The 12,650-nt window shown below is 38.1% G+C and overlaps 1 protein-coding gene across 1 annotated transcript in view; it reads right to left on the bottom strand.

Annotated features, from left to right (window-relative positions):
• CTNNA1 (catenin alpha 1) overlaps positions 1 to 12,650 on the bottom strand; it is a 154,203-nt gene that overhangs the window by 25,267 nt on the left and 116,286 nt on the right. The window contains exon 10 of the mRNA XM_032476845.1: positions 4,356 to 4,448. Within this exon, the coding sequence (XP_032332736.1) occupies positions 4,356 to 4,448 (93 nt within the window). The remainder of the gene's footprint in view (positions 1 to 4,355; positions 4,449 to 12,650) is intronic.

The raw sequence follows: 12,650 nt of genomic DNA, 5'->3' as shown, positions 1-12,650 counted from the left end.
AGGTCTTTCTTGACCATCCCAACCATACTATTTAACATACACATCAACATTTGTGGGATGCAGTTAAAGTAGTACTTTGAGAGAAATTTATAGCATTAAATGTTTAATTGCTACATTAGAAAAGAAAGTCACAAATCAATGATTTAAAAGCTTCTAACTTTAGAAACTAGAAAAAGGGCAAATTAAACCCAAAGCAAGCAGAATGAAGAAAAATAATAGAGAAGCCATTAATAAAATACAAATTACCAAAGCTCACTCAAGAATAAACAGCTAATCTGAGTATCATTATATTTATTAAAGAAACTGAATTCATTGTTTCAAACTGTTCCATGAAAAAAACTCCAGGCCAGATGGCTTCATTGGTAAATTCTCCCTAACATTTAAAGAAGAACTAATACCAATCAGACAGACTTTTCAAGAAAATGGAAGACAAGGAAACGCTTTCCAACTTTTATGATAGGGCAATCAGACTTTACAAGAAAACAAAACAACAGGCCATTATCAACATGCAAGGCTCATATAGAGACCACAGTGCTCTGGGAGTCTGTTACCTGCAGACCACTGTGAGAGGGGGTGGAGGAAGAAAGAGATACAGAAAATGCTGAGACACTTTCAGTCAGAAGCAGCTCCTTTGAGCTCTTCTGTGAAATTGCTTTGTAAGAAAAGATCAGAGAATATCAGAAGTGGAAAAGTGAGGTGATTCAAAGGTAGATGGTCCTATGATTGTGAAATAATAGATGAGTGAGAGCTTGAGGCCGCAGACTTCCCGGGCCCATATGCCTTGGATGCTCATTTAAGAGCTATGTATTTTCTCATCACTTATAGACCAGGCCTGTCTGGGTCTGTGCTTATTTGATGCTTGTCAAGCCTGTTTGCCACAAAAATGAACAGCATTCCCACAACACAATGGGAGAAACAGCAGTATGGAAGGTAAATCTAAGGAGGCAGAAAGAAGAACCTACAATTTTGTAAGTTATTTCTCAATTTAGTTAGTGAGAAGTACAAAAAAAGGAAATGTAGTTAAAGCAGTGGCTTCAAATACTTAATTCACCCTTGTGTAGATTTCCAAGAAAGGCCATACATTAATCCAGGCTATATGAATTATTAAAGTGCCAGATTTGTATTAAATGTACAATGCTCATCCCTGCATAATGAGCTAAGAAAAATAAAATATTAAGTGAGATCATCTCCAAAATACCCTCCTCCAAGTTTAAAGACTCAGTTGTTAGAAACTTGCTATTGGTAGGATTTTTCCTTTTGGTCAGCACCAGATGAACAAAAAACTGAAGTATTTTAAGCAGCTACCACGGACTAAGACTTGAATACATCCATAAGCAAGATGATGTTGGGGGTATGGGGGAAGAGAATCAGGTCCTCCCCCAAAACAGCTTGATTTTCCTTCCTTGTAAAAGCATGGGGCTCTTTACTCAGATGGAGGTAGGTCTCCTTTCTGATGAACTGAGTGAAACAGTGCAGCCACAAAGCAGAAGACAATGCAGGCAGAGAGCTGACCTACTTCCTTTCTTACTCATGACAGTAAATCACCAAAAAACGTGGGTGCTTCCCTCCCCGTGCAAGCAACAAGATGAATCCACTTTCAGGTTACTTCCTCTGAACTCAACTTTAATACCTCAAATATTGGGGGTTAAAGTTGCTTAACTGCTAAAAACTTAGCACTTTAGAACAGAACTTCCCATTTCTAAAAGTTAATTTATTGGGTGAACCGAAAGACGGGGAAGAAAACTCCTCTAGGTTTCCATCTGTCATCTCTCCCCTCCAGAAAGGAACAATAAGGTCTAGAAGCCAACTAAACTGTAGGTGGGGCCACAGAACAGCAGCCCCCAGCAGAGGGGCCAGGGCTGCCTGAATGCAGCAGCCCAGGTGCAAGGCACAAAAACAGACTAGAAAAACCTAATACGCAGTCGATACTGTGGACGGCTGTTGACAGTAGCCTCACAACAAAGAAACATACACGTTAAGATAACAACTGTTCGTCTGCATGCTACAGCATATTAAACGCCATCTCAAGCTCCTGGTGAAATAACTAACTAGCCCAGTCAATTTGACTAACTTGCCCAGGGTTTGTTTATCAAACAAGCCAGTGACTCTGGAAGGAAAAACCTCAGGACTAGAACCCCCAGTGCCTGAGATCACTGCCCACATCAAGCTGAATAGTAAGAAGATGGTTCCGTTCTTTCTCAGAGGACAGCCATCAGCTAACTTGAAGGAGAGGTCCTTTAAGCATGAAACTCATGGGCCAGGGTAGGTGGGATGCAGCTCCCAGAAATTTGGTTTATCTTCCTCAAAGAACTTCAAAGCCTTAAATTAGTTACTGATGGTTTAAAATTAAGACTAGTCAGAAAAATATGAATTGCTGACTTCTCTTTAAATATTATGAAAGAGTCAAACTGACTATACTTCAATTTAAAAAAAAAAAAAGAAAAAAAATGAAAGAAACTAGCAGTAACGGGGCTGGCAGGGAGTCACAGCCGCCTAATTTAGAACTGGCACATGCTACCCAGTTTGTCATTACCATGTCTGCAAATGTCCACTGTATTGCCATTACCGAACCGCCCAGCCCTATTTGTGAGCAAGAGTAGGAAGGAGACTAGGTGAGAATCTCAGAAAATAATCACACCTAGAGAAACACCTTTTTATCTAGGACATATACTCAATACCAACTGTGATCTGTGCACTGTCTCTCTAACCCCACATCCCTTAAGGTCTGTGCCAGCAGGAGAAATGAAACTAACAAAGGAGAGGGAGAAAAGGTGCTTTCTGAAGGCAAACTAAAACCTGGGCAACATGGCCCAGCCACACATGATTTATGCACACCATCACTTTCATGAGGATCTACTAGAATCTCCATGTGATTTTTTTTCCTAGGCTTTAAGATCATTTATATAAATATTCTTAGTAGGTGTGATCAGCGTATGCTACCATCTGTTTCAGCTGATATGTGAAAGCATTGTCGCTTTTCAAGCATTTCAAAATCAAATGGAGAACCAAAGGCATTAAAAACAAAGTGCTGAGGGGGTAAAATGGCAAGCTTGAGAAAAGAATGCCAATCTTTAGATCTGCTTTAAATTTATTTCATACAACTCGGTCATCCATGAACTTTCTAGAGGTGATTAAATTCACTATGCTTATCATCTGTAGAGTTACCAACCACTAGCAGACTTCATAACTGGAGTAAAACTGGGGAAATGTCAATCAGATAATAAGGGCCCACAGTTGGTTAATCATATTAATATTTAGATGAAGCAACAACTCTCACTGGCAAACTAATCCACATGGCTGAGAATGAGAACAACTGCACTAACTAAGCCATGTACCAATGGGATCCCAAATTAATAACCAGAATTTACTTATTTTCCCTTGAGTGTCAGGAATTATTTATGTGAAACAGCCAAGGTATTGGTTATAGTATATTTTAAAGTTGGTTGCAGACTTCACAGAAAACTTAATTCCTATGACCTCTATTCCATTACTCCAGTTCCCTTGCTTTATTCCCCTTTATTTGTGGTCACTGCCATCTGGCAGGACATTGAGAGGTAAATTTAAACCTTCAGAGTACGCCCATGACCATTCTCTACTTGGGAAATCATAGGGGCAACCTCTTCCACCAAACCAGCACTTACACTGCTTAGAAATCCCTGTAAAGGGTGACGAGTATCTGGCCATACATACAAGATCAGTTCACCTCACAGGAGGTAAGCAACTCATGGGGCACTTAACAAAGCAACCCTTCTTCTGTGTGCTTCAGTCTTTCTAGAGTCCCACATGCTTAACTTAGCCTAATCACCAGTCTTTCAATAGACCATTATAAATGCAGAGAAGTTCTTAAGCTTTTACTTCAGTAGCTGGTTGAATTATGTTAATATCTGTATCATAAGGCTACTTTAGGAGATTGCAAAGTAAGGCCTCTAGCTCCTGAATCTTGTTCTCTCCAATAAGACTCAGCTACTGGACATCAATCTGATGTGTGGGTGGGGAGCTGTTATTATTTTAGGCTTGTGGCGTAACCATCGTGATTCCAAGACTACCACATGTTGCAGATGGTCCTCCCTTAAGGAAGGTGTAGAATGGCCACTGCCCACCCTCCATTTGCCAGCAGTGGAGAATACTATGCATTTTTAATGACAGGTTAGTAGACAGTAATACGTGAGCCCTGAGGAAGTTATCATTTGATGTTAAACATAAATTTCTCCAAACTGTGTGGACTCTGGATCAGTGTTTTGTCCCTAACACTTCTAACTAAAATACTAAAAACAAAACTAACAAAATAAACCTCATCTCTACTCCAACCTAAACCCAATTTGGTGGTACCTTAAATACTGCAGGTTGTACTTTACCTGAGGACAGAGGGCTTCTAGCTGGCTTGCAGACATTCGAACAAGCTTTACACCTTCCTCATTGTTTGAGATGGAACAGGCCAAGTTGGCAACCTAGAAGAGGAAACGATATAAAAAGGTCTTTGAAGATTCTCTTTCAGCTGCAAAGGAAAACAAACGAATACCTACCCCATCCCTGACCTTTACAGAACAAATGACAAGAGCACCAATGGTGTTTTACTTTTCACAGACTGATTGCCTGCTTATAAGGACAAATTTTTTGGCTCTGTGCTAAAGAAATTATAAACTCATAACACAGGGTCACACTGTAAGTTGGTGGCAGAACCGTGAAAGATCCTAGGGATTTTAACTCACAGGTTTTACATGGGGCTCTAACCTGCCTGAACAGTAACTTCAGAAAGAGAGTCTCCTGGTATGAGCAATGAAATGAGAAAAGCTAGGGAACCAAGGGTACCTGGGAAGACTCATTTGTGCCCTCAAATAAAAATGTACTTTGCAGTTGTTCTTGAAGGAAGGAAATCAAAATTCTGAGTTGCTGTTCTCATTTGACAGGTGAATGGTTGCTTACCCTAAGCCAAGATATATTTTATTTGAACACAGGCTATTTTTCAAATAAAAAAAATAGCATTAACACAACATCAAGATGGACCCAAGGCTATCCTCATCAGAGATGGAAAAAAAAACAGGGATAACATTCCACAGTTAAGAGCAAAACTGTCCTTCAACTGTATTCTCAAAAGCACTGACAGCTGGACTGTTTCCTGAATGATGCCACTTCATTTGAACTAAAATCTTTACCTTCCCATCCAAGTGTCTCAATGACACCACTTATGTAGCCAGAAACAATCTTTCCAAGTTGTATCATACTTCCTCTGCTGAAGCTCTGGCTGTTGCTCTGTAGCCACTGCTACTGTGATCACTTACCCACGTTTCTAAATGAAAAGGTTTGCCAATTCTATTAGCAGTACCATGGACCATCTGAATACACAGCGCTCTCTGATATACATCTTTCTCCCAGATGCAAACTGAGTTATGAATGAGAGGTGTAGGCAACTGAATATCAGAGGCACTTTCTGAGAATTTAAAATGCCAGAGTAAACAATGGCATTGGCAATAACCTTTGATTTTTCACTCCTCCACCCAACTCAAGTACATAAAGGCACAAGGAAAATTATATACTATTACTGTTGTTTACAGGGTTACAGTTAAGGATTATCAGCTTTCAGAAAGACTGCTATCAGAATCCTGCAATGGCTAATCACAAGGAGAAACAAAAGTAGTAACATGAAATTTAAACATAAAAATGCACAGCAAATGAAAACTAAGTCAGAACTTTAATTGCAAGGGCCTTCAAAATCACATTAAAAAGTAACATTTATAACCCCTTCTCAAGGGGGAGGATACAGCTCAAGTGGTAGAGTGCATGTTTTGCACTCATGAAGTCCTGGGTTCAATCCCCAGTACCTCCTCTAAAAATAAGTAAAAAAAATATAATCCCTTAAGGTTACAATTCCACTTACTGGTGTCAACTGGATCTGAGCAAAGAGTCACTATGTAGTAATTGTTCAGGATGACAATGTATAGAGCTGACTGTAGATTTCTGTTTGCTTTAAAATTGCTGCAAAATATGACCTAAACTAAATTCTGTAGAACATAAAACTTTTACGAACATTATCCCTCAAATGTACATTTTATGATGCTCCACTGAAGGAGAAAGTTTAAATTAGATGTGTTCATGAAGCTACAGCTTCTATTGCTTCACTGCCTTAAGAAGGCATTTTGAAAAACAAATACAAAATTTGAAGTTGTTGACTGAGTTAGCAATTTGGGACTAACAAAGATTCCTGCTGAGGTGAGAGGAGTAACACCCAGCACCGCCACCCAACTCCCACCATGTAGGAGGCTAGTCAAGTGTTAGATTCAGGAAGGTCTGTCATGTGTTTGAACCTTCCCCTCTCTACTCTATTAGATTTTAAATTCTAGTACAATTTTGTATTCCCCCAATTTTATGAATGTGTAAAACTCAGAAAAAAATATTTAAATTAAGAAACAAAAGATTATAATAAGTATTATCTACAGATCAGAAACCTGAGAGTGGTATATGGCTAGCACTGAAATGGCTGACTTCTGTCAACCACTTTTCTTGTTTCCTGATACAAATTCTATCAAAACAAAGGTCATGGAAGACTTATTTTTTATTTTAAAACGTTACTTAAAATGTTTCTGATGTACTGTTGAAACAGTAATGTTCTACAAGAGTACACTGCCTGCTTCAGGAGGTCACCCTGCCTGGCCTGGGAGGAGGAAGTGCGCGCCTGTCACTGACAGTCTTCTCCAGATGAATGGGCTTCAATTCACCCTCCAGGGACAGGGCTACTCACTTCTAACAATGACAAATGTGCAAATGCAACAGCTCGACCACAGCTCTGAGAGGCTAACCTCAAACACTAGTGCCAGGCTTGACTGTCATGTAAGCTGGGAATGAAGGAAGGGGCTTCCTAAATACCTCTTTCTGAGGCTTCAGAAATCTGGGATAGCAGTTAATACTGAGACTGAAGAAGATGCTGAAGTCTGAATTAAAAACACTCAGAGCAGCTAACTTCCACACAGAATCTGGCAGAGCTGAGACTCTGCAGAGTGATGTGCAACATCTCTAATTTGCTCCGGGAATAAATTATCATATCTTTGCTACCACAGTAACGTGTGTATTAACAACTTAAACATCTTTGATTCCTGCTTATCTAAAAGGGGGGCTAAGACAACACTATGACTACTAGCTTTGAAATCATGAAGGCCTCCTTTGCACTATTCTGCCTCTTTTAAGTTTGAATCTTGTAGAAAAGCAAAACATTTCAGAAAACTTTCAACTCCCTGATTAAAAAAAAAAAAAAACAACCTAGCCCTGGGCTTTTGCTGGTTTTAGGAGTAGCTCAGAAATATTCTGTACTGTGCAGGGAAAAAAACGGTCACAGCCAGGTTATGTCAGATCAACAAAATATGACATCTGTACATGACAGAAAGGACAACTTTTTAGACATTTAGGAAAGCTCAAGAATTTCTTTGCTTAAATAAAATTTATGAAACAAAGTTCTTTGCTGGAAAAAAATATACCACTATAACTATTTTTCCTCTATTATACATGTGTTGATGGCTTTAAATGAAGTTTAAAATTTAAGTCAAGCCCAAGTTGTTTCCCACTGCCCCATATCCTGGAACCTTTGGAGAAAGACATGAAGAGATTTCTTTTTATTCTTGTTAATAAATTGATGACACTTGTGTTAGCCTATGCCCGCTGTGGAGGTAAAACAAGTGAGAAGAACTGTGGAAGCGGGGGCATTTAAGTCTCAGTAGTGACATCACGACCTAAGTAGCAGGCCATAAAGATGAAGCTCAAAACCTACATCACTTACCGTGTGGCCCTGGGTTAAGCTACCATCTGAGTTTTCTTCTTTAAAATGGCTAAATTCTCTACACTCTCAAAAAGTCCAAAGTAATAATAACTGAACTTTTCCAAACCTGTCATATACAAAGTAAGATGTCCCAACTGCACGTCATATAAATTTCAGAACCACTCAGTTACTTCCAAACCCACAGAGGAAATGATGATGGAACAGAGGTTAAGTTTCCATTTTCCCAATCTCCAGGGAAGGGTGCTAGTTATCTTATTAGGAGGAACAGGATAGTTTACCAAAAAATCAAACACTCATGGGTGACAGAAAAGTTCCAAATTGGACTGTGATAATGACTGCATAATTCTGTAAATTTGGTAAACATCATTGAAATTTATACTTTAAATGGGTGAATTTTATGGTATATAAATTATACCACAAGATGATGTTTTAAATAAAAATGCAGGTCAAGGTGGGAAGGGTACAGCTCAAGTGGTAGAGTGCATGCCTAGCATGCCTGAGGTACTGGGTTCAATCCATAGTACCTCCACTGAAAAATCAAATAAATAAACCTAATTACCTCCCCCCTGCAAAAAAAAAAAAGAAAAAAGAAAAAATGCAAGTCAAAGCAGGTGAGTAGTTAAGGAAAATTAGCAGAGACTAGAAATGAGAAAGCAGAAATTCTGAGAGGTAGGCAAGCACTGTTTATGTGGGGGTGCTCTGTGATCAGAACTTGGGTTAACTGCAAACACCATGGCCCTTGCAAGGCCCTTGCCTTAGATGAGAGAATCTGCGTAGAGCTGGGACAACCAGAAGGCAGCAAACTTAGTGAAACAGTGAATTAAAAAAAAAGTCAACATGAGGAGGAAAACGTAGGATACTCACCAACATAAGCCCTAAGCATTCCCTCAAGGAGAAGAAGAAAAGAAAAGGCCTCTCCTTCTGTAAATTCTAACCAAAGGCTGGCCCTCCTTAGGGGTTTAGATATAGGAGGTCATGTATTAGCAGTATCCATAAGCAACTGACATAAGTCAATATAAATGGAAATTTTCTCTGATGGAAAGTAATTTAAACACAGGCCTCAAAGAATTCCCAAATGCAAAATGTCAAGAATGTAAACTCACAATAAAAAGTGTAAGAAATACACAAGGAAATAAGCCACTGTGAACAAAAGCAAGCAAAAGAACTGTGTAATCAGATCCATGACTGCAGATACTCAAATGATAGAAAGTGGAATATCAAAAAATATATTTATTATATTAATAGAAATAAAAGAAAGTATACAAAGTATAGAAAAGGAAAAACACACTAAAAAATGACTAGGCAGAGTTGAGAAGGATCAAAATAGAACTTAAAGAGGAAAGTAGTAGTGCCTACCATTTCTAGAAATTTAAAATATCAACCAAACACTGCTTAAAAGAGAATCACTAACCTGGAAGTCAAAATGAAGAAATTACTCAGGAAATCAAAGAAATTTTCATGACATGGAAACCATAAAATAAATTCAGAGACACTTGAGATAGACTAAGGTCTCCTATTCAACTACAAAGATTTCAGAAGGAAAGAGAGGGAGATTGTGGAAGAGGCAATACTGAAAGAGGTAAAATGGCTGAAAATTTTTCAGAGTGGATAAAACATATTTTCAGATTTTAGAAGACAAATTCTAAGCAGAGTAAACAAAAAGAAATCCATATCCTGACACACTAGAATGTAATGAAGATTTAGAACAAAGACAAGATTTTTTTAAACAGCCAGAAAGTAAATACAAATTATCTACAAAGAAAGCTCAGCAAGACTGACAGCTGACTTCTCAAAGGAAACAATGGATGCCAGAGACAGGGAACTGGTATCTTCAGATCACTGAAGGGTAGCAGCAGGGGCATCATCCTAGGACTGTACATCCAATAAAATTATTTTTTCAAGAATTAAGGCAAAATAAAGACACTAAAAGCAAAAACAGAAACAATCAGAGAGCATTTACTCCAGACAGATCTTTCCTGCCCCACGAAAGGAGTTTCTAATGAAGATGCTTCAGGAAAAAAGGAAGCAATCCCAGAAGGAAGGTCTAATATGCAATAAGAAATGGGAAGCAATGAAAATATGGTACCAGGTTGATGCCAACTTTAAAGCAAAAGTTGAAATAAGCAAATAAAGCAATATCAACAGTGTCTAACTCCTGGGCTAAGAATTAAGAAAACCAAAATACTGGACAACAATAATATTTAAGTTAGAGAATGAAGTTAAAAAAGTCTAAGATTCTTATATTGTTTCAGAAGGAAGAAAAGATACTGATTAACAACAACCTTTGAGTTAAACATACATGCTAAAATATCCAGAGTTGTTACTAATAAAACAATAGAGTGTATGGTTTCCAAGCAAGAGGAGGGAGGAAAAACAGAAGGGGGTGAGGGGACCCAATCAATACAAAAAAGGAAAGAAGTGTTAGATACAGAGGAAGAGGGATGGAAGCAGATGATTAAGAAGGGGAAAGTGAGAGAACATAAATCCAATGGTAAACTGAATCCACACTGTCACAATGGTAATAAATGTTTATGTACAAAACTAACAGTTTAAAAAAAAAAAAAACTGCTAACCAGAACAACAGTAATTAAATGTTTTCCAAAGGATACATTTAAAATATTAAGAAACAGAAATTCTGAAGATTATTTTAAAAAAGAAACAAAGCTATATACTGGGATGATTAGGAGGAAGTCCTAGATTCAAAGACTCATAGCCTGCTGTTCTGCTAGTATTGTCAATGGGAGATGAAAGCCACATATGCTGAATTAGCCCCTCACCAGATCACAGCTGTTTGGATCTCAACTCAGTGTCGATTCAATATTATGATCTTGCCTTTTTTTTAGGGAACTTACAAGGAAAAAAAATCATGTGGAATGTATTACTATTTTTATTATCAAAATTGTTGAGGACCCTATCTATTTAATCATTAACTGTCCCTTCTGTAAAAGCCCCACGTAGGGATTTTTTTTTTAAACATTTTATTTTTAGGATAGGCATATCTCCCATGATAAAATGGGCATATTTCCTCCTTTCTAACAACAACGACTACACAACTGATTGTGTTTCATCCTTTCCTCCATGCTACCAGGAAGTACAGTGCCACAACCAAACTCAAATATGGCAATAATAGTTCATAATTGTCTGTTATTTCTCTCCTAGGTCCTGATTTCCTGCATCTACCTTATTTTACCTTACATGTTTTTGTTCAAAATAAACCATGCCAAACCTAATTTTTGGAAGAGGCAGGATATAAATACATCTATTAACAGTATTAGAAATCATGAATTTACTAAAACATCAAACTATTTCAAACAGATTGTCTATCTGATATTTTAAAAAAAGGCTATCATGTGTAGTTTACCACTCAGGTGATACTGTAATCATTTCCATTTCCATGTTATTATATGGACCACTTAAAAAGTTCCCTATCTCAGTCTAACCTCCTGAATAGTCTATCAGTAAAGCCAGGAAGGGTGCATGTCTAAACATTAGTCCCTCAGCTCTTCTGGATGAGGAAACAGGAGAGCCTACACTCTTTTCTGAAGCAGGGCCAGAGCTGGGCAGAGTGCTTCCTTAATCATTCCTACCAATGTTCCAAAAGAAAAGAATCTCGATGCTCCTTGAGAACAAAATTCACCCATCACCTTCACTTGACCATACCAAAATCTGACTAGGTGGTTAAGTTCAGCCAAAAAAGCTTATTTCGGGTCAAGGTGTTAAAACAGTACATGCAAGACATTTTCTTCTTGCAGAGGCCCACACATCTGAATTTAAAGACCCTTGAAAATGTGAGAAAAACTAAGCTCAATATGCTAAGGAAATCCTTCTGGAATCCAAGGTCAGCACTCTCCCTCAAGAACACCTGCCTGCTTTAGTGCAAACATCCTACAAGTCCTGGAAAATTGAAGCTTCATTTAATTTGCCATTTGCAAGAATTTCAGCTTACAGTATTTTACAGAGGCAATGAGAAAATATCCAAGATGTTACAGGTAGATCGTATAAGGTCAATGTTTAATTCAAATGCTCCTTACAGAGGCTTCTTCAAGGCCACTTTACTGCATATTATCAGCACATCACAGAATAAAAGTTATAATGCAGATCATTCAATTTGCAGTTAAAATATACATTTCAATCCAATAAAGCCATACTCTATGAAGTCCTGGATAATGGGAAATGCTTGGGGTGGGGTGGGGGGCCCAAGTAATGATAATCCAGTTCAAAATCATACCAGTTACATTTACTTTTTGGTTCTTAATTCACAAGGCAATGAACAAAATACTATCTTACTGTAGCAAGTTCATTATAATAAAAGGCCCATTTCAATACACTGGGGCTGAGCAGAAAGGGGTACTAAATGATACATAGTCTTTATAGGCAAGATTTTGTGAAATGTGTTTTTCCTATTTCATTCTCAATTCGTGAAATTGAAAAAAGACCTAGAAGAGAGCAAAATTAGAAAGGGAAAACAGATTGTGCTTTAGCTATTAAGCTGCTCACAGCAAAGGAGGTAGGCAAAGAATGAAGCAATTAAAGGACACATGGGTGTTGCATTACTGACAAAAAGGTTAGTATTTCTGACAGAAAATAATTTCTTTCACCTCAATACACTAAACTGAAGAGCAACATAAAGAAATCATTAACTTGATATGGGCGAGTCAAGTATAAAAGGTGTTACCGTTACCATGAGGCACAGCCATGCCCTTTCATACACAGGTGACAGAAAAGCCCTCACTGCTAGTTCCAGAAGAAAATGAAGAGAAGTGACACCCAGATTACTAATACTGACCCTCAACTCCTGTTCCCCACTCAGAGGCCTACTCACTACCTCTATATACCCTTCGCATGAAAAACGGGGATTCAAGACCACGTGGGGAGGTAATGGACC

The sequence above is a fragment of the Camelus ferus genome, chromosome 3 (assembly GCF_009834535.1).
Source record: "Camelus ferus isolate YT-003-E chromosome 3, BCGSAC_Cfer_1.0, whole genome shotgun sequence".
Classification (NCBI taxonomy): Eukaryota; Metazoa; Chordata; class Mammalia; order Artiodactyla; family Camelidae; genus Camelus; species Camelus ferus.
This window is presented reverse-complemented; position numbering and strand designations above follow the sequence as displayed.